At 44.7% G+C, this 19131-nt stretch overlaps 4 protein-coding genes across 8 annotated transcripts; 3 read left to right on the top strand and 1 right to left on the bottom strand.

Annotated features, from left to right (window-relative positions):
* The first annotated feature begins 35 nt into the window (after positions 1-35).
* LOC131260770 (RNA-binding protein cabeza-like) lies at positions 36-5479 on the top strand. Of its 3 annotated transcripts, none has more exons than XM_058262586.1 (7): positions 36-176; positions 451-648; positions 959-1076; positions 1829-1863; positions 3272-3381; positions 3461-4188; positions 4272-5479. In XM_058262586.1, exons 1-7 carry the CDS (start codon positions 167-169, stop codon positions 4312-4314), a joined length of 1242 nt encoding a protein of 413 aa, XP_058118569.1. In that variant the 5' UTR covers positions 36-166; the 3' UTR covers positions 4315-5479. The 3 variants fall into 3 exon arrangements, with proteins under 3 accessions (XP_058118569.1, XP_058118570.1, XP_058118571.1); XM_058262587.1 differs by having other exon boundaries at positions 1832-1863; XM_058262588.1 differs by lacking the exons at positions 36-176; positions 1829-1863 and having other exon boundaries at positions 497-648.
* Positions 5480-5598: 119 nt separating this feature from the next.
* On the bottom strand, positions 5599-9458 carry LOC131271431 (transcription factor GAGA-like). Of its 3 annotated transcripts, none has more exons than XM_058272858.1 (5): positions 8827-9458; positions 8569-8742; positions 8296-8482; positions 8086-8235; positions 5599-8003 (listed from the first exon to the last, which is right to left on the bottom strand). In XM_058272858.1, exons 1-5 carry the CDS (start codon positions 9040-9042, stop codon positions 7234-7236), a joined length of 1497 nt encoding a protein of 498 aa, XP_058128841.1. In that variant the 5' UTR covers positions 9043-9458; the 3' UTR covers positions 5599-7233. The 3 variants fall into 3 exon arrangements, with proteins under 3 accessions (XP_058128841.1, XP_058128840.1, XP_058128839.1); XM_058272857.1 differs by having other exon boundaries at positions 8086-8223; positions 8293-8482; XM_058272856.1 differs by having other exon boundaries at positions 8293-8482.
* Positions 9459-10619: 1161 nt separating this feature from the next.
* Positions 10620-14427, top strand: LOC131272734 (CLIP domain-containing serine protease HP8). The gene is made up of 4 exons (XM_058274569.1): positions 10620-10774; positions 10848-11119; positions 12935-13254; positions 13333-14427. Exons 3-4 carry the CDS (start codon positions 12955-12957, stop codon positions 14314-14316), a joined length of 1284 nt encoding a protein of 427 aa, XP_058130552.1. The 5' UTR covers positions 10620-10774; positions 10848-11119; positions 12935-12954; the 3' UTR covers positions 14317-14427.
* Positions 14428-16608: 2181 nt separating this feature from the next.
* Positions 16609-18821, top strand: LOC131272790 (lysosomal acid glucosylceramidase-like). Its single transcript, XM_058274645.1, has 3 exons — positions 16609-16825; positions 16941-18384; positions 18448-18821. Exons 1-3 carry the CDS (start codon positions 16756-16758, stop codon positions 18545-18547), a joined length of 1614 nt encoding a protein of 537 aa, XP_058130628.1. The 5' UTR covers positions 16609-16755; the 3' UTR covers positions 18548-18821.
* Positions 18822-19131: the final 310 nt, after the last annotated feature.

Below are 19131 nucleotides of genomic sequence, written 5' to 3' on the forward strand. Positions count from 1 at the left end.
CCCTTGTTCAGAAATGCACGACAACTAGACTCGGTCTGTGAAAAATTTGTGCGCTAAAAAAAGTGACTTCAGCTGAAAACAACATCCAACGCGGTTCGTTTCGCCCAGCAAGCGTCGGGGCAGAAAAGTGCATTTAATTCAATTCAAATCTCGCGACAGCATCACAATGGCTGACCGTAAGTTTGGGCATAGAGTATGGAATACGGATAGCAATAGTGATACGGTATTATTGGGCTTTTAGCAGCCTCTTCCGATTGTAGTGCGGTAGTGGCGGCGTCCATCTTGAAATTATTGCTCAGCATGCGTCCGCGATATCATAGCTACCTGGGGGTTGTCTTTGCAAAAAGAGTTCTCACGACCGCAAGGGTTGCAATTTTGTTTGCCAATAGACGGCGGCACACGTTGAGCTGACGCGATTTGATTTGCATTCTTTCATTTTAATTGTGACAGAATACGGCGGCTACGGCAATCAGGACTATGGCGGTGGCGTTCAGTTCAATGTACCGCCGCCATCGATTAACCAGAACTACAGTCAGCCTCCCCCGATGAATAAGTTTGGTGGTGGTGGCGGCGGCGGCGGTGGAGGTGCCGGTGGCTACGGGCCCCAGAGTACCGGTGCCGTCGGCGGTGGATATGGTGGGCAAAGTGGTAAGTCCGCTTCGTTTCCAGTTCGGGTACCATGAGGGATGTTTTAAGGAGTCGCGAGGGACGGGGTACTGGTTTCCGTAGAATATGTAAAATTCAAGGGCACTACCGAACGTTCAGGGAAGAACAAAATCGAAATGCCGATAAAGATGGTAATGACCGTGAAAAAAGGCGCGTGATATTTGTATCTTAATTTACACGTACCAATAACGGGTTTAGGTGCTTCTGTTGATAAAAAGAAAAACATATCTTAGCAGGCGGCACGACAATTCTGAAGCTAATGTGTGTTCTATATTTATCTCATCCAACGCAGATTACAATGGTGGCGGCCGTGGTAGCGGTAGCGATGGTGGATACGGTGGGGGCGGCAGTAACCGCGGTGGCGGAGGCAGCTACGACAGAAGAGGTGGTAACCAAACCGGCGGCTACAGGTGAGCATCAATCGTAGAGTTCATAGGTTATGAGCGTGTATGTCCCACTATCCTGCCGTTTCTCCAAAGATCCTTCTCTTCAATGATTTATATATTGCCGACCGCTATCAAATGTTCCGCTTCCGATGCGGATTGTCATGATATTGTACGTAAAGTATGTTGCAAGTCTAAATGAAGTCGTATGGTAACTAAGCAAGATTTCTAAACGAAGAGTTAAAGTAAAAACATTTGGATTTTCTACTTTTGTCAGTTTTTTCACAAGTTTGTATTTCTTAAATATCTACGGTCGTTTATTGTCCCTTCCTTGTACATGGAACTACGACTTTTCGCGTTATAGATTTGTTCAAAAGTTAGCAATTTTATTCATTCCATCAGTAAACCGATGGTTGCTCTGATGTGAAACATTCATTTTGATATTAACTCGATCGTGTAACTTAATAACTGATCTTCGACCGATCTTGATTTTGAGTATCTTTGGCCTACTGTACACAAAATGAACATACATGTTTTGCTATTAAAACAACAATTCAATCACTGAATTGATTTGATCTCCGTAAACAAATTCCCACTTACAACGGCGTATAAACAATGACAAACAACACAAATTATTGTGCAACCTATTTCTACTTTTACTTCCACCAACACAACCAAAACCACCATTACTCTACTTCTACTCCACTGTGTGTGTGTCCGTGTCCGTGCGATCAACAACAAATATGTAACGAAATGGTGTTTGGTTTCATGTGTTATAGCAGTGGCGGCGGCAACAAGGGTGGTTATAACAAAGGTAAACACCGAGCGACTGTTCGGTGAAAATATTATTTTTTCACTGTTCTATTCTATTATTTTACTTAGTAAATATCTACTACCAGTTATCAGTACACTGTACCTGTAAACGTTAAGAAAGAAGAGCAATAGAATTAGAGAAGATGAACTCCGTTTTGCGTATGGTATGGTATGATCTCACCTAACGCGCCTCGCGAATCGAGTCGAATCACTGATCAGATTGCTGCTAATTTACAAAGTGGTTCTTTTAAGGCTGTATTTTCGAAGAACACTTTTCTTAGCTTCGTACTCGTCTATATATTTTGTCCAATTCTGGATGTATCAATCGTAGAAGGGGCTACCATCTCATAGAACTCGAGATTGCACTGAAACTTATCACTCTTATCGCCTACCGTATACTTGTCTAGCATGTTTTCTGTTAGTTCAACTCTTTCTTTTTGTTTAAAAAGGTACGTTTTTCATTGGAATATTAATACCATGACAGGTTACAAGTTGATATACATCTTACAGTTAGTACACATTTTTTCTGCTTTTAAATCATGCGTGGCACGCAGTTAGTGCTGCCTGGACAATCATTCGATTAGAATAATGTAATACGCACCTACAATTTGGTTTTTTTTATTTGTATTGCATAGCATAGCAAAATAGGATATAAGGGTTCAGGTAATTGCGTCCTCGTTGGCACTGAGAGCTTTAGACAACTGCAGAAAGCTTTGACATATAATTTAGTTATCCAGTTTGTTCAAGTTCAATTTTTTACTTTGAGTTCTCATACGATGATCATACAGAACCAGGTGTGTGTTACTAGCACTAAATACTTAAAAGAAATGCATGAATTGAAGAATTATTACTGTAAAAACTAAAGGAAGCAACCGAAATGCTACTTGAATCGTTAACAATACATAATATGGAGTCCAAGAGACCGACCGAGAGATGTTCCGGCCCGACAGATGTTCATTGCATTAGCTCAACATGTGGCAGCCCACGGTTCTGTTTTACAAACAACGCCCTATTCTATAGAATGTTGGTTGCTTATCGGAGGTGTCCAGTGGCCAATGTGCACAATGCCATGAAACAGTTTTCTGCGTAAAACAGCGTTATGCCCTCGAAAGCTGTCCAAAGTTTTGACTGAGCTGAACCGAGGGGGAGGTCGTGAGCGTTACAGTAACAAGAGAACGTAAAGGTTTCGAACAAAAAGTGTACTTTATTTTTAAACAAAACTTAAGTTCCCGGAGAGCTGAATCAAAAAATGCACTCACATGTGGACGCGTATGCGTTTGCATCTTTTCTTCTCTATTTCTCTCTTTACCATCCCCTTCCCAATCCACTACGAACTTTTCGCCCATCTATTCTACCCGTGTTCTTGGTGCGACTCGTACCTGATGGCCCGCGCGACTCGCCCATTCTAGATGGGGCTGAAATGATCACGCAAGAGGATACGATCTTCATCCAGGGCATGACGCCGGAGACGACAGAGGAAGAGATTGCCGAACGGTTCGGATCGATTGGCGTTATCAAGGTGAGTTGAAAACAGCACGAAAGAATCGCGGCCGGCGCTATTTAACACAGTGTTTTGTCCCCATATCCCTACACCGTAGCGCGATAAGCGGACACAGAAACCAAAAATTTGGATGTACAAGGACAAAGAGACGGGAAAAATGAAGGGAGAGGCCACAGTCACGTACGATGATGCGAGTGCGGCTCAGTCGGCCATCGGATGGTTCGACAACAAGGAGTTCAATGGTGCCGTCGTCAAGGTGACGCTTGCACAGCGCTACAGCAACTGGCAGAACAAGGGTGGAAGCCGTGGAGGATTTAACAAGGGGGGAGGCGGCGGTGGTTTCGGTGGCGGAAACCGCATGGGAGGTGGCGGCGGTGACTTCGGTGATCGTGGCTCCGGATATAGCCGTGGTGGCGGCACTAGTGGCAGTGACCGAGAAGACACACGCTCCCGACCACCGCCCATGGGAGGTGGTGGACGCGGCGGCTTCGGTGGTGGTGGTGGTGGCGGCGGAGGTAGCGGCGGTCAGGATCGTGAGGGTGACTGGAGCTGCGGAGAGTGTAACAACAAAAACTTCGCCTGGCGCAATGAATGCAACCGTTGTAAAGCACCGAAAGCGGATGGGGCCGGAGGTGGCGGATCGTCCGGTGGAGGTTACGGAGGTAATCGTAACGGCGGTGGTGGTGGCCGCGATCGCGGTTCATTCGGTGGGGGCCGTGGTGGTGGTGCCGGAGGACAAGACCGTGGTGGATACGGTGGTGGAAACCGAGGAGGACGAGACAACAGTGGTGGCGGAGGCTACGGTGGTGGGGCGATGCGTGGAAAGTAAGTGTTTTCGTTTTTCCCGACGGGACCCGGTACACTATGGTCATAAATAATGGAACCGTTTTTATTTTTTGCTCTTCTAGCGAAAGGAACAACAGAAACGATCAACGGCAGCGCCCATACTAGTGTGAGAGAGAAAGTCGCAGAGGAAAGCAGGATACGACGACGATACATTGCCAACTGGGACTGAATATCACAAGCAGCTTTCACCCAGCAGAACGATGTTAACCTTTAATTGTCAATATGTTTACTATTTAAGCGTAGTAAAACAAACAGAAAGAAGCCACCAGAAAAGACCGGTGTGCGACCGAACGCAATTTTGGTAGGAGTTCTTCAAAACCGCCTCGTAGAAGATGAGCCATTTAAATAAACAAGAACAAAATTAAAAGAAAAGATATGTACCACTCCGTACCACCAACTTTTCGTATCAAATAACATTGCGAATACTATATGTCGTCCAACAGCATCACATTGGTGTCCTCCGTACACAGCTCGTGTTCGATTGTATGTCAGCATAATCACCTTGATCATCTTGGCAATTAATATGCGACACAAATACGGCTATAAAACATGCAGAAGCAAAGATGAGTACACTTAAGTCAGCCTCACCAGTGGCGGAAATAATATAATTCAGGTTTAACGTCTTGGCGGCGTAATGTTCAGAAAACAATACAACTAATATAACAGCTTCGGGATGCAAGATAACGTCAACATTCGCTCAATTATAAGATTTCGCCAAAAGGTATGCTGAAGGTTGCCCCATGCAAATCAATTGGAAGGCAGTGGAAAATAATTGTGGCACAGAACCAGATCGATTTCTTATCCCTGTTTTGGTAGAGGTGAATGATTATAATAAAAACTCCTTTTTATCTTATGACACATTGCTAGATGAATACAAAGGCATTCTGTTTGTCATCCAAGTAGAATAAATGCACGAGCATAATTCAAATGTACTGGAGAAAAGGGATGTCGGTATTGCAAAATGTATTATTTGCGTTTTTGTTTGTGCTCCATAGCGTTACATTGACAGGGAAATAGAAGTAGGCCGTAAGAATGAAGGAAGGTTGATAAGAGCAACCATAAGGAGCAATCAGGACATCAGCACCTAGTATAAACCGCACACTCGTGCTGGCGCTAGCATTAATTGGGTCCCTCAACCAGCCCGACCGCCGGAAGGGACAGCTTCGAAGAGAAAACAAACAAGAATATCCACCGTCCTCCAGATCCAACTGGACGCAGGGGAGCTTTACCATGTAAACGAACGTAAATCGGATGTGAATAAATGAGAAGGAAAAAAAACTGTGTCTCAGTTCTTTCTGTCCAACAGTAAAGAAAATGCATTTACATTTACCACAAGTTGGCTAATATTTTGAAGAAACCGGTACCACCACTATTTTTTCTTACAGTGTGTCCATAGAATTTCCATTTGTTTTATTGTACGCCCAATCAACATCATTACCGTTATAATTATTGTTATCGTTAGTTATATTTAATACTCTCTATATATGTACAATAATCAAGCTAAACTAAACATTATCCTCCAGCACGTTTAACACATGTTACGGAAGCCGAAGAAAGGGTAGATGTGTAGGCAAAACACATGTATATGCCACATGGAAAATCTAGATTCGAATAAAAACCGACCCAGCTACACAGCAGCACATAAATGAACTAATTGGGACATATACATAATTTAAAACATTAGCCTAGATCTACTTGGGTGCACGTTGCTGAATTCAATCGTGTACCTTTTTCCTTTTGTGAGTGTTTGCGCGTGGAGAAAAGAACAGGCTAAATCATCTATTTGATTTACTAATGTACACCTTCGTTGTTTTGCATAATGCATTAACATTAAGCACAAGCCAGAGTACGGTGATTCGGCTCGCATATAACGTTTCATTGCGAGAGCGGGGCAAACCCAAGACGTTTTAATATGTACGCCCAAGTGTAAAACACGATACGGAACAACGCAAATGATCGTTAGCGGAAATTAGCTATTTTATGCCATCCATTTGGCCCGTTTGCTGCAGCTAAGCATAAGTACATAGTACCTTCGTTTTTTGGCTCACCTGCTTTGGCCTCGAGCGAGAGTGATGAGGGCCACAAGAACATTTTCCCACAAATAAAAAACAAACTGGCATTTTGCGAAACATCCACCATGATTCTGTCACAGCTGCTGGAACTCATAGGAGCAGGAGGTCGGTGGCCCAGATGCTAATTCTACCGTATCACCTAAAGTAAAGTCCTATGTCAGTTTGCTTGCTTTGTACCTGCACACATGACTTTCCTAGCTTATCCTTTAAGGAAGATTAAAACGAACAAAGTATACACAAAGAAACCCAGTTTGGGGAGGGCTCCAGACGCTGTTAAATAAAATTGATCCGATCAAAGTAGTCTCCTCACCACCATGGAGTGTTTTTCGTTTCTAGAGAGACAGAAGCTACGATAATAGGAAAAATCCAATGGGGGTTGACATACGAATCGTTATGTTCCGAGTACATGGTTAATATTAGCCGTGTTTCTCACTGATTACCAATACCTGAGACACCGTTTAATCCCTTGGTTATTCCGAAGCACACAAATTAACCATGTATACCAAAGCTTCCGAACACAACACACTGTGTTCCTGCGGGACATGAACTGAACGATAATAAATTGCACGGCTGCTGGGATTACTATTGTTTCTGCGGGGCTTCTTATTGCACATGCCTAGCTAAGGGGTTTTCCCTGCTTGTTATCCTTTTGCCATGGCAACACGAGCAGATCTGCTCGTTATTGTGTTTAAAATAATGTAGTTCTGTTTCTGCGTTTTACGATAACCGAAACAGAGCGGTTGCGCGATAAGGTACTCGTAGCAGACGGGACAGCAGGGGACAGCTTCTCGATGCGATTGCTGCCTCTGGAGCACTGGACTGGAAACATTCAAATGAAACGCGAAATCCATCGATCAGCAGCGGGCATGTGATGACGGGTTGGATTTGTAAATGTTCAACGAATCTGCCCTACGCTAGCCATCGTCTGCTTCCTAGCCTATTTACCGGTTAATTATTTGATAAAAGGATTCACCAGCTGTGATGCATCGTGATGGTGATACGGGTTCCAAGTATTCGCTGTCGGTGCTGGCGCCTGTTGAGGTTGCTGCTGCTGTTGCTGCGCTTGCTGTTGTTGCTGTTGCTGCTGCTGCTGCTGTTGTTGCTGCTGTTGTGCTTGCTGCTGTTGTGTTGGTTGCGGACCTTGCTGTTGCTGCTGTTGCTGTTGTGGAGGTGGCTGTTGTTGTTGTAGTTGGGAGGCCGGTGGTTTCGTGTCGACCAGATCACCGTCGCCGGGACCATTCGGATTGATCGAGTGTATTGACGAGTAGTGTCGTTTTAGGTACAGCTCCGAGTTAAAGTGCTTCTGGCAGATGGGGCAGCAAACGGCCGTCGGATTGTGTATCAGTCGCATGTGCTGACGTAGGTTGGACACGTTCGAGTACAGCCGTGAACAAACGGGACAGCAGCGGGGCGTCAAACAGTTGGCCTTATCGTCCGCGGAACGGTTGCTGCTTCGACTGCTGCGACCCTGTTTGCTTTTGTCACCGTTGCCACCGCCCGCACTTCCGCTGCTGCCGCCACTGCCACCTCCCGGCCCACCACCGCTGTTGTACTTCATGCTCTGCTCCGAGTTGACGGAAATATTGTCCAGCGATTTTTCCATCCAACTACTGTCATCCTCCGATTTGTACTCGTGCACATTATGGCCATGGCTGCCAGAGCCACCGGGTTGATTCGGCCCCGCACCGGATACCGGCGGTGCGGTAGCTTGTGGGAACCCAGCTAAAAAAAAAACGTACACAACAAGGAATAAAACTTCGCCATCCTCATTAACGTTACAAACGCCCGCCAGCCTCAAACATACCATTGTTTATCGTCGTCAAATGACCCATCGGGTTGCGAGGATTGTTCTTGTCTGCGTACGTATCCATACTGCAGTAGGTCGGCGATTGATGGGTGCCAGGTTCACTGTCGAGGTATTCAACCATTTCCACTTTTGGCTCTACGTTAGATACTGCAACAGGATGAGAATCTCACTGTCTTTGCCAACGCAAGCGGCCGACACACTTACCACTTCCGTCCGGTGCACCAGTCGCCAACGAACCATCGGCCGTCGTTTTCACCCGTTTGATGTTGAGCACCGACGAGCCTTGCAGATCGCCAAGGTCGGTTCGTTTTCGGCAGAATTCGTCCAGTATGTGTTCGCTCTTACCGTCGAGGCGTAGCGTGTCCTGGTGGTTTGGTGGGATTATCAAATCTCCCTGCAGTTAACAGAAAGTCACGATTGAAAGCAATACTTCACGCGTAGCCAAAGGACACTCCTAACCGGGTTTTGTGTTTTACTTACATTGTTTTCTTTGCTCAATCCTCGGATCTGTAATCCTTCTGCTGTTTTTATGAACTCCTTCAGGTTCTCGTTAGTGATGTGCACCTCACCAAGATACATGTACTGTAGAATTGCCTTAAGCACATCATATTTCACATCGTTCATGAAGAACACCGGATGAGGCGAGGGATTTTTCTACGATAGAATTGAGGTTAAATTATGCAGGTTTTCTGTTGCTCTCCTTCCAAGTTTGTACCGAGACAGAACAACAAGTGTTACCTTTAGCAGCTCTTTGAAGTACGGACTGCAGGCGAATAGTACCAGTTTGTGCGCGGTTAGCATGCGACCCTCGCAGGCAAACGTTATGTCCACCAGGTCGTCATCTTCGCGTAGCTTCTCAAACTGTGTGCTCACGTTTTTCTGGAAGTTGTTCCACTTCAGATAGAACAGTTCGTCATTGTTGACGAACGATTTCTCCACCAGTCCGGACGACATTTCGATGCCCCCCGGGAGGACGGGTTTGTTGTTATGCTTTCCGTTCGAAACGCAACTTTTGGGTCGCTTCTGGGGTAGGGTAAACACGACCCACAACGGTGGCCGTTCTGACCACACACGGTTGGGTAGATTCACACCACGAAAGCTTAGTGCACCGTTTTGTTTGTTGGGCAGGCTTAGTCAATAGCTGCAACGCCTCAAACGATTTTATCGGCGGTTCAACCGTGGATAACAAACTGCTGCTTGCATGCGTTGATTTTCACTACACCATTATCGCGCACTGCCAGCGCAGTTCGAAATTGCTGGGCGGTAGCTTTTCGATGCAGAAATGTCGCACTTTTCACTACGTACACTGGCCATCGATTTTCAGTGCAGAGACACCATCGAACGGGTACGCCAGCGATGCCAGAAACAGCATTTCTTCAACGAATTAAACCATTAAAAGTAATTACTCGAGTCGTCTCTTTTTTCGTATGTATTTTTGTAAAATTGACAATTAACTGTCATTAGCGATGCGGTCGATGCCGTCCGTGCATTAAGAGTACGGTCGATGCTGTTTTCGAGCAAGCCGTGTGCCTTTATGGTATATCACGGAAACTAGTGGTCGAATTTATTTCTAAAAAAGGCTTTCCTTTGTTGATTAAAATTGAAATAAACTGATGCTGCGCTTCAAATAATTTAAATATATTTTTTAAGCATCATTTCATAATTCACAATAATCTAAATTGTTAACTGTGAGAAGAAGCACAAGTGAAAATCTGACAGCTCGAAACTATGTCGAGTAGTTTGTGTTTCCGAATTTGGTTTTGACATCACGTTGCTTTTTTCACGCAGTTAGCAATCCGCACGGTTTCCGTTTAAACAAACTTCAACTGACTACCTAGCCGGCCGGAAGAGAACCGTTGCTGATTATCCAAGGGGCCGACATGTCCTATCCAACCGTCCCGATTTGTCGTATTTGTCTTTCGAATGATGAACTTCAGGTATCTCTTTACAGTGGATACGCACAGCGCAGGGCGTTGTTGACGAAAATCCGCGTTTGTTTACCGATCAAAATCACTCCGGGAGACACCCTTCCCGTTACGGTTTGCAGCCAGTGTATCGAAAAGTTGGACCAGTTCTACGATTACCATTGCAAATCTGAGACATCACAAAGGATTCTAACAGAAGGGGAAGGAAACTGGGATGCTCGATATCATCGTATCACCCGTGCAAGACACATCGATCAAACCGCACCGTGTCCAAGCATTTCGGCAGCTCCGACAATCGCTAACCCATTGCCGGATGTGATCAAAGCATCCAAGACGATGAACGACGAAACGGAACAATTATTAACACAATCTCCACAAGTAAAGAAAGCAGCTGCGGCTGATGGCGTAAGTATTAACAGATTGTCAATATGGAATGCCATAAAATGTTATTCTCATACGTTTCCATTTCTTCTACATCTTCAGCCCAACGATGTTGCATCCGAAGGTTCGACGATGAGTTTTTTGCATAATACACAAAATAGTAAAAGGAGAAACAAACATAAGTCTTCATCAAAATATAAGGATTTCATTTGTTATTAGGATATCCAATGTTTTATTGCTCCAAAATAATCATTAAATAAATACTTAGACTACTTACGCTGCACGCAAAACATTGGACTATCGTAATATAACATCGATCACACTGACGACAACTGATACCAACTTATTTTTGGTACCGTTTGTAGCAGACGCGTCGTTTCGTAGGTTTCAAATGATTGCATCACCTCTAGTTATAAAATTCTAATAATCTGATTATTTTTCTTTCCTTTCTAGAATGGGAACTGACGGAAGCAGACTCTAATGACCTTACAAGCAACGAACCCAAAGCACGTTGTGCTCCTTTGATGAACTGTGCTAAGTTTGTAATACCTCTAGAAGGAAATACAAATAGGTCTAGAACAGTTCGGAACCTACTGTGCTCTTGCCTTATGCCAGAAGTACTGCATGTAATTGACCCGAAGACAAAGATCAAATGTGACTGGAATGGAGCACCACGCGTGTGCCCTTTAAAACTCAACTGCCTCTGCTACATTGCCAATGGTAAGGTAAGTTCCTTCTCATGTATAAACCGATCTCGGGGGTTTCCCTCCAATTATGCTTCAATATACGTGTACTATTGCCTCGATTCTTTGTGTGTAATCCAACCGGGGTAGTGTGATTCCTAACGTTTGTTTGTCGACCTCCTTATCATAGGTTTGGTTTTGGTCACGCTTTTTCTACCCGTGGTCGATTCGCATCCTGTTGCATTATTATCAATAGTTCAGGTCGGTATGTTATGTGGTAAAAAGTGTACGTTATCAAATTTTGCTCAATAAATCAGTTACGTATTTGCCTATTATTTTTCGGCGATTGCATGGCATAGTGGTTGTTACAATAATAACATCACATATTTGAATACATTAATTCTTCTTCTTCTTCTAGGCGTAACGACCTCTTGGTCATGCCTGCCCATTAAGAGCTTACGAGACTTGTTTCCCTGTTGTACGTGGATAGTCAGTCCTCTCGTACAGGGGAGGGTTCGGTCTCGGTTGGGATTCGAACCCACGCCGTCGAGGTGGTGAGCCCCGGCGCTCATGGGCCAATTTTCTAACCGGCGCTACCGCTCGGCTGTTGCGGACCCCCAATACATTAATTATTTACCTTAATTATCGTCCAATGCACCGAGAGGAAATCTTTTCTGCCCATTGATTGCCTAGAAACTTAAGTCTTGCTATACACTTTGAACATCATCATCTCCACCAAAGTGAGTTGAAAAAGACTAATACTGATAACATGTTTCTGAATTATAAGAGAAACCACTACTAAACGTATTTTAAATGTTTGCAAACAAAGTAATGGATATCGATTTGTTCAACGTATAGGTTGTAAATGATCGTAGTAAATTATCGGCAATCATGAAGGGACATTACAGGGATTTTCAGATGATATCATAACAGCAGCAGCATTATTTCTTACTGCAGCACAGGATATTCCAACTGCATCAGTTGATTTTATAACGCGATCATGTTTATAATAACTTTGCCAGTTGAAGTCAGAATCGTAGCAGTTGATATTATAATCCTGGTACAGCAACTTCAGCGAAGTACGCAACTATCATAGGTCTCCATCCGGTTGAATCCGGTTGAATCCGAGGTGCTTCTACTGATCATGGTACCATAAATGCTTCCGAGCAACACTGTTGAATACAGAACAAAAGGCATGCATCGAGCAAAGCTGGAGGATAGTGAATCAAAACGAAACTTGTCGAACTAGTCGATTTTAGCCTCCGCATTCGCGTCCTTCTTATGCGGCGATGGGGACATATGTTAGTTGCGTACTTCGCTTAAACTGCTGTACCAGGATTATAATATCAACTGCTACGATTCTGACTTCCTTCGATTGGTGCCTTCGATTAGTCAACTTATTTCTAAGATGAAGTTGTTCTATATGTGTAACAATACAGTCCCCAGTTGTTGCTTGCTGCAGTCTGTGAATACATATGATCGCGCATGGTGTAACATACACTGAAGATCGTTTATCGATCCTATACGATGTGTGTGTGGTTTCTCCGTCTTATATTGCAAACTAAAGAATAAAAAACCCACTCCGCGGTGGCAATTAGCAGCGAGATAGGCGACAAAAATCCCCAGGTCTGCGCGATAGGGAACCACCACGAGATGAGATGGTGCGTACTGCGAGCATGGAAGGTTCAGTCGAGTTGAAACCTTCGTCCTGGGCAGTACGCTAAATTCAGAAATGGATCCCATCAAATATTTATTGCTGCTTTTAACAGTCGCCACGCTCCGTAAGTTGCAAACAAAAAGTCGTGTGTGTAAAGTATTGTGCTTGGTTTTATGGGCATAATTTGCTTTCCTTTGTAGAGTGGACACTGTCTGAGGCAATGCTCACATGCAACGACGCCAAAGATCGATGCGTCCCTTTGATGAACTGCAGGCAATTTTCGAAACTTGTGAGAGCAAATAGAAGTAAGGAGGCATCGTTTAAGAAGTTATTGCGCCAGCGTATTTGTAAGCCGGAAGTGGAAGTACAAAATACACATGTATGCTGTCCGAAGCAACAAATCGAGTGTGCATTCAACGGTAACGGCGTGTGCGCTTTGAAAGCCAACTGCCCTCTCCTGCAGTCTATGGAAGAGGAAAATATTCCGCAAGAAAGCCTGTGCTACGTCCGCAATGGAAAGGTAACGTCTTTCTCATGTACAAACCGTTCCCGGGAGCTTTCCTCTAATTGTGCTGTTGTACACATTTTCCGATTCTAGAGCTATTACTGCTGTACCGATCCGTACTGTGTAATCCAACCGGGGTTGTGCGATCAGGACCATACGGATAAAATCCTTGTGAGCCCTCCATCAGCCTTTCCAAAGTGTATGATTAAACGTAAGGTTGGCTCGACGGTACCAAAACAGTTGTGTGATTATAATTATGCGCCATCTAATTCAAACGATCCAGCGGACTTGGTGTGCTGTGGCAAGGAGCAACCGAATCGATTGATAGCCCATATTAAGGCGGCAAAGCTAGCGAAAAAGCCATGCGGTAAGATCGATTCGAATTCGAACAAAGTATGGAACGGAACGCATGCTGAGGAAGGGGAATTCCCTTGGATGGCGAGTCTGGTTTATCGTAGGCGCGGAGTATCCTGCAGTGGAACACTGATTCACCCATCATATGTGCTAACGGCATTGCACTGCGTTAAACCTGGCCTGACCAAGGTGCGTCTAGGATTGCGTGATCTAAGAAAAGCCGGTCAATCCACCGAAATGCAAGAAATTTCCATTGCCGAGCGTATACCTAATAAAATGTACGACGTCGCACTCCTACGCCTGACCAAACCGGCCCAGATCGATGGTTCTTTGGTACATCCTATATGTCTACCGCTGTACGCTAGCCTTCGGATGAGCGTTCCCAAAAGGCTCACCATTGCTGGATGGGGTTTGACGGAAAACCAGAAATTATCACCCATTTTGCTGAAGGCAGACACGCCCGTTGTTGCATCAGGGAATGAAGAATGCCCGAAAAAGTTTGAAGTATGCATCGGTGGCGAAACAGCGCAGAGCAATCAGTGTCCTGGAGATTCCGGAGGTCCGTATCAGGCCTTGGACGTTTTCAACAATGAACACATGCGGTACGTCCAGTTCGGTATCATCTCTAATGGTCAAGCTTCATGTAGATCAGCACAAAAATTGAACAATGGATTGCTAGTTGGATACGTTATTGACTGGATTTTGGACAATATGATAATCTAAGACGGTCGCTTGGAAATGTTGATTTCCAGTGTTCTAGTAGTTAAAAAAAAAACTCAAAACGACTGTCGTTATAACTGTAATCTTGCTGCCAAACAAACATTATTATGGAATGGAAGCATAGAATGGGAAATGCGTTCCTTCTACCTTCTGTATGATACTCTTTTTCTTCCTAAGAAGTTAAAATAATAAGAAATGTTTATATTATAGAAGAATTTGAATAAATATATTTGATTGAAAACTATGTTTAGTCGTTTTCGATTAACACAAATCAATTGATCAACGTGTCGTAATAACTTTGCACTACTTTTTCTCATTTGCAACTGATAATTTACTTCCTTAAATTACTTGAAATAAACTCTTTTTTATTTCGGAAAAGGACTCCGGTATACGGGTTTTCTCGAATTAAATTTGTTATTAGCACTGTGCAATTAGTTAACTAACAATTGACGTTTAATAGCCCTGTTTACATAACATTTCCACTTGACCCGCTTCAATTGGTATTAGAAATTCGTTCCATTATCTGTGGGCACGTCGTCGTTTTATAAATGTTGCTATTTCTGGCTGACATCTCTATCAACTGAACGGCAATCCTGTGTAAAAAAGAAAATTTAAAAAAATCGACACGACCGCATTCGGTTTTTGTAAGCGAAAATAATCTTGTAGGTTATCAGTTCCATATGCTCGCAATTTAATTTTGCTCCCTCCACTCTAGTGCTTGATAATAAAGAAAAGGCTGAAATCCCAAAGCCGATTATGTCGCAATTTCGGAAAAGGCAACATCGGGGTAAAGCCGCAATGCAGCTTCAAATAAACTTTATCAACAACTGGAACTTTTAGGTTCTGGAGAAGTATGAAATAGAACAATCTCATCTCATGCACACTTGCGGTTGCACCATCGTGCAGACGAGCTACCATAGCAACGGAAGAAGTAGAACAGAAAATTGCAAAAATCGATTCAAAGTAGCAAAGTCCGTATGCTCATGACATGTGTAAACACGGCCCGAGCATGTCTCGGGATGCACAATTCGCTTCATTGATGAAACTCAGAGGAATCCCAGCAAGCCGAAGACCGGTTAGACGAATTATGAATCATTCGTTCTTTTTTGCCAGTCTCTTTTGCACTCTTCCGTCAACAGGGGACTCCCCATCTGTGACCCATTGAGTATGCATGCTAGAAATGACCAATAAAGAGTTCATGCTGAGGGTGTGCAAAAATCCCCCCAGTTGAATAAGCATGCTTTTATAGTGGTTTTAAATACCAAAATGAACAATTTATGTACAATAAAAATAAAATAAAACATTAAAGCCCGCCAAATGTTCGCTTGCCAACATGAAGAGCGTGTTGAACCAGTACGCTATAGCGAAATGAAGAAAACATAGTTTTTGCAAACCAATTTTACGTTAACGGCGTTGGACCACGCCTCAGGAACAAATTCGTCAGAGAGATGAATAGTCAGCCATAGCTTTCATATATGATGTAGTAAAATTTATGACAAATATATAAATACTTGTACTAGCCTTAAAATGAACTAGCCTGGGCAAGTACCTTTTGAGCGGCAAATATTATTTTACATACTTTTGAATCATATGCGGAAAGTAAGGAATGTAATCAGAAAACATCTTTGATTCATCAGTCGGTAGTATTACACTACTTACGAATCATTTATGAGTAACAGCACAGCTTCAAGTTCCCAACCACGTGGGAAACTACCGTCGCGGTGCATGTGCAGGGTTCCCACGCGTTAAATTCTTACGAAGCGCTTAGATGCAACGGTTGGGCAGTCCGATCTAGCGTCTCGCATGCGTGACATCTTCTTTCTTGAATATGTTTTGAAAGGTTACATCGAGTGTGTCGTCCGTCCGCAGGATGTGCGCGCACGGTTGAACAGATGCGTACGATATGAAGGAAGCCCCGGCGTGGGCGTCTACAACACGACGCAGTATTACGAGCTGGCCGTGACGTAGAAAGTGAGAAATAAATAAATGCAAACACCCAGCAAACCGCCATCGTCATTCTATGCTCTGTGGTGGAAGTTGGTTTGTGACGTTCTACACTTCACTAATGCGCATTGCACGTACTTGCTAGACGAACGAGACATGCCTCTGAAACCCGGTCCGCCATACATATCGATCAAAACCGGCTAGTGGATGCTAGAAACCGATAATTCTGTTTACACTGGGTTTATTAGGTATGATTACTTTTCAACCCAACCGCCACCATCGTGAATGGATCACATTGTTGACGGCTCTTTTCCACCCCTCAATCAGCCATGCCCGCGTTATCAAGACTTACTCTACTGAGGCACACACACACACATAGGAATCCGCCGAGTTGGAGAAAGTGATACTCGTTTACGCGTAACGATCACCGACAGAAGGAGGCTCGTCCCGCCACGAACGCCATCAGTCGTTAGGTGAACGTTCCAAGAGTGACGCACAATGTGGTACCGGACAATTCCGCTCGTTGCTGTCATCGTTTGGGTCTGGCTGGGACTACCTCAAACAACTGGTAAGTGATTTATCCGCCCAAGTACTCAGTAACCGCTAGTCGTTAGCTATGGCCGAGTGATTGTGCAATCGCCATCCGGATGTAATACTTTATTTCCACGACACTTCCCCCGCAGTGGCCACTGGGTACCCTTGCGCGTTGCGTCAGTATTCGAGTGGATCGGTCTGCGTGTGTAATGTGACGTACTGCGACACGCTGGAGTTTGAGGATCCGACGGTGCCGGGCAGCTTTGTGCTCGTGTCGAGCAGCTCCGGTGGTCTGCGATTCGCCTTGACCAAGGGCAGCTTTTTGCGCACCAAAGGCGGACCGTCGTCACCGCCACCACCGAGGAAGCGGTCGAGGGCAACCGAGAATGACATCACGATCACGATCGATCGGACTCGTCGGTATCAGACGGTGGAAGGTTTCGGCGGTGCCTTTACCGGTGCCGTTTCGTACAATTTGGCCAAGCTGCGTGCGCCGCTGCGGGAAAGTCTCTACAAATCGTACTACTCCAAAGAGGTAGGAATCGGCTACAGCTTCATGCGCATTCCGATCGGTGGCTGCGATTTCGATCTCGACCCGTGGGCCTACAACGAGCTCCCGACGAACGATGGTGCGCTGTCGAACTTTACCACCCTGGACGATCGAGATTTGGTCAAGGTGTCGCAAATCAAGCAGCTCATGGAGGTAACGAACAACAGCGATATACGCGTTATTGGCGCTGCCTGGAGTCCTCCGCGGTGGATGAAAACGAACAACGACTGGACCGGGGCGAGTCGGCTGAAACCCGAGTACTATCAGGCCTGGGCCGACTACCACGTGCGCTACCTGGAGCTGATGAAAGCGGCCGGGCTAGAGTTTTGGGCCATTTCGACTGGAAACGAGCCGCTCAACGGGGTGATCGGTTTTCTCTTCATCCACTTTATGAGCCTAGGCTGGACGGCACCAGAACAGGGGCGCTGGGTCGGCCAGTACCTGGGACCGACACTGCGTAAATCTTCCGTGAGCTCGGTAAAGCTGTTCGGTTGCGACGATCAGCGGTACACGTTTCCCTGGTGGTTCAAGTTGATGGATCAGGGTCATGCCAATGCGACCAGCTACCTGGACGGCCTGGCGGTACACTGGTACTGGGATGGTGTTGCCCCGCCGGCTCTGCTTGACCAGACCGCCACCAGCTACCCCGGCAAGTGGATCTTCAACACCGAGGCGTCGCTGGGCGATAAACCCCTGCAACAGCATCGGCCCATTTTGGGCTCGTGGGAACGGGCCGAATCGTACATTCTTTACGTGCTGCAGGATTTGCAGCACAGCGTCAACGGGTGGATCGACTGGAACCTGGTGCTGGACGAGCGCGGCGGTCCAAACTACGCGAAAAACTACGTCGAAAGCGCGGTGATCGCCAACATTACCTCGAAGGAGGAAGCGTACAAACAACCGATCTTCTACGGGCTCGGACATTTCTCGCGCTTCATTTTGCCCGGCTCGGTGAGGCTGGATGCTCAAAGTGCAAGTAGCAACGTGGTGGCATTGGCCTTTGAACGGCTGGACAACAAAACCGTCGTGGTGTTTTACAACAAGTAAGTACACTCAAGTAGCGACTCTTGAGTAGAGGATTTCTCAGCTTCTATCTTATCTTTCAGAGCCAATACCCAGTCAATTGTGCGGATCGAAGACAAACGGTATGGCAGTATTCGACTCCAGCTTCCCGGAAAGTCGGTCCATTCGTTCCTATACGCTTAGGGTTAAGATATGGAACAATTTTTTTTGTTTCAATTAGGCTATATAAGGATTAAAAATAGAACAAACAGATCATACGTTGGACATAAGGCATTGCCGATTTACTGTCATTGAGGTACCATCAGAAATATCGTCGATTAAGCGAACACCAGTAATGCTAACATATCATTGTCATTATAATGCGAATTACTCTAAATCATTCTGAAAAATAAGCACCTAGTAGCATATTCAGCAAAGTATGATACATATTAATGATTATTTTAAAGGCATACACATATATGAAATAAAAAGTTCCTACCTTCAATGATCAAATTTTTTTCAGGTTATTATTAACTATTCAAACTTGACTAAACTTAAAAAAAACAAAAAGGCGATTATGACGAAGCGGTATGGCTTCAATCGCTTTAAAATGTATTCGAATATTATTTTTCAAAAAGGGCGCATCAAAGATTTATGATAGTAACTGTCGAATTAGTTTTTATTGGCTTTAAATTATTTTATTTTATTAAAAGTGTATTTTATTATAAATTATTAATTTCATGGCTTGTACCGTAGCGGATATACAACTAGAGTAACACTAATAATAC

The sequence above is a fragment of the Anopheles coustani genome, chromosome 3 (assembly GCF_943734705.1).
Source record: "Anopheles coustani chromosome 3, idAnoCousDA_361_x.2, whole genome shotgun sequence".
NCBI classification, from domain to species: Eukaryota; Metazoa; Arthropoda; class Insecta; order Diptera; family Culicidae; genus Anopheles; species Anopheles coustani.

What these genes read in the sequence shown, in the direction of transcription:
- LOC131260770 (XM_058262586.1), top strand. An exon ending in AACCAAACCGGCGGCTACAG is followed by an intron (nt 1,077 to 1,828) that starts GTGAGCATCAAT and finishes CATGTGTTATAG; the next exon opens with CAGTGGCGGCGGCAACAAGG. An exon ending in CAAGGGTGGTTATAACAAAG is followed by an intron (nt 1,864 to 3,271) that starts GTAAACACCGAG and finishes CGCCCATTCTAG; the next exon opens with ATGGGGCTGAAATGATCACG.
- LOC131271431 (XM_058272856.1), bottom strand. Translation starts at nt 9,042, where the DNA reads ATGTCGTCCGGACTGGTGGAGAAATCGTTCGTCAACAATGACGAACTG. An exon ending in ACTTCAAAGAGCTGCTAAAG is followed by an intron (nt 8,743 to 8,826) that starts GTAACACTTGTT and finishes ATTCTATCGTAG; the next exon opens with AAAAATCCCTCGCCTCATCC. An exon ending in TTTGACGACGATAAACAATG is followed by an intron (nt 8,004 to 8,085) that starts GTATGTTTGAGG and finishes TTTTTTTTTTAG; the next exon opens with CTGGGTTCCCACAAGCTACC.
- LOC131272734 (XM_058274569.1), top strand. Translation starts at nt 12,955, where the DNA reads ATGCTCACATGCAACGACGCCAAAGATCGATGCGTCCCTTTGATGAAC. An exon ending in GCTACGTCCGCAATGGAAAG is followed by an intron (nt 13,255 to 13,332) that starts GTAACGTCTTTC and finishes TTCCGATTCTAG; the next exon opens with AGCTATTACTGCTGTACCGA.
- LOC131272790 (XM_058274645.1), top strand. Translation starts at nt 16,756, where the DNA reads ATGTGGTACCGGACAATTCCGCTCGTTGCTGTCATCGTTTGGGTCTGG. An exon ending in GGGACTACCTCAAACAACTG is followed by an intron (nt 16,826 to 16,940) that starts GTAAGTGATTTA and finishes CTTCCCCCGCAG; the next exon opens with TGGCCACTGGGTACCCTTGC. An exon ending in GTCGTGGTGTTTTACAACAA is followed by an intron (nt 18,385 to 18,447) that starts GTAAGTACACTC and finishes CTTATCTTTCAG; the next exon opens with AGCCAATACCCAGTCAATTG.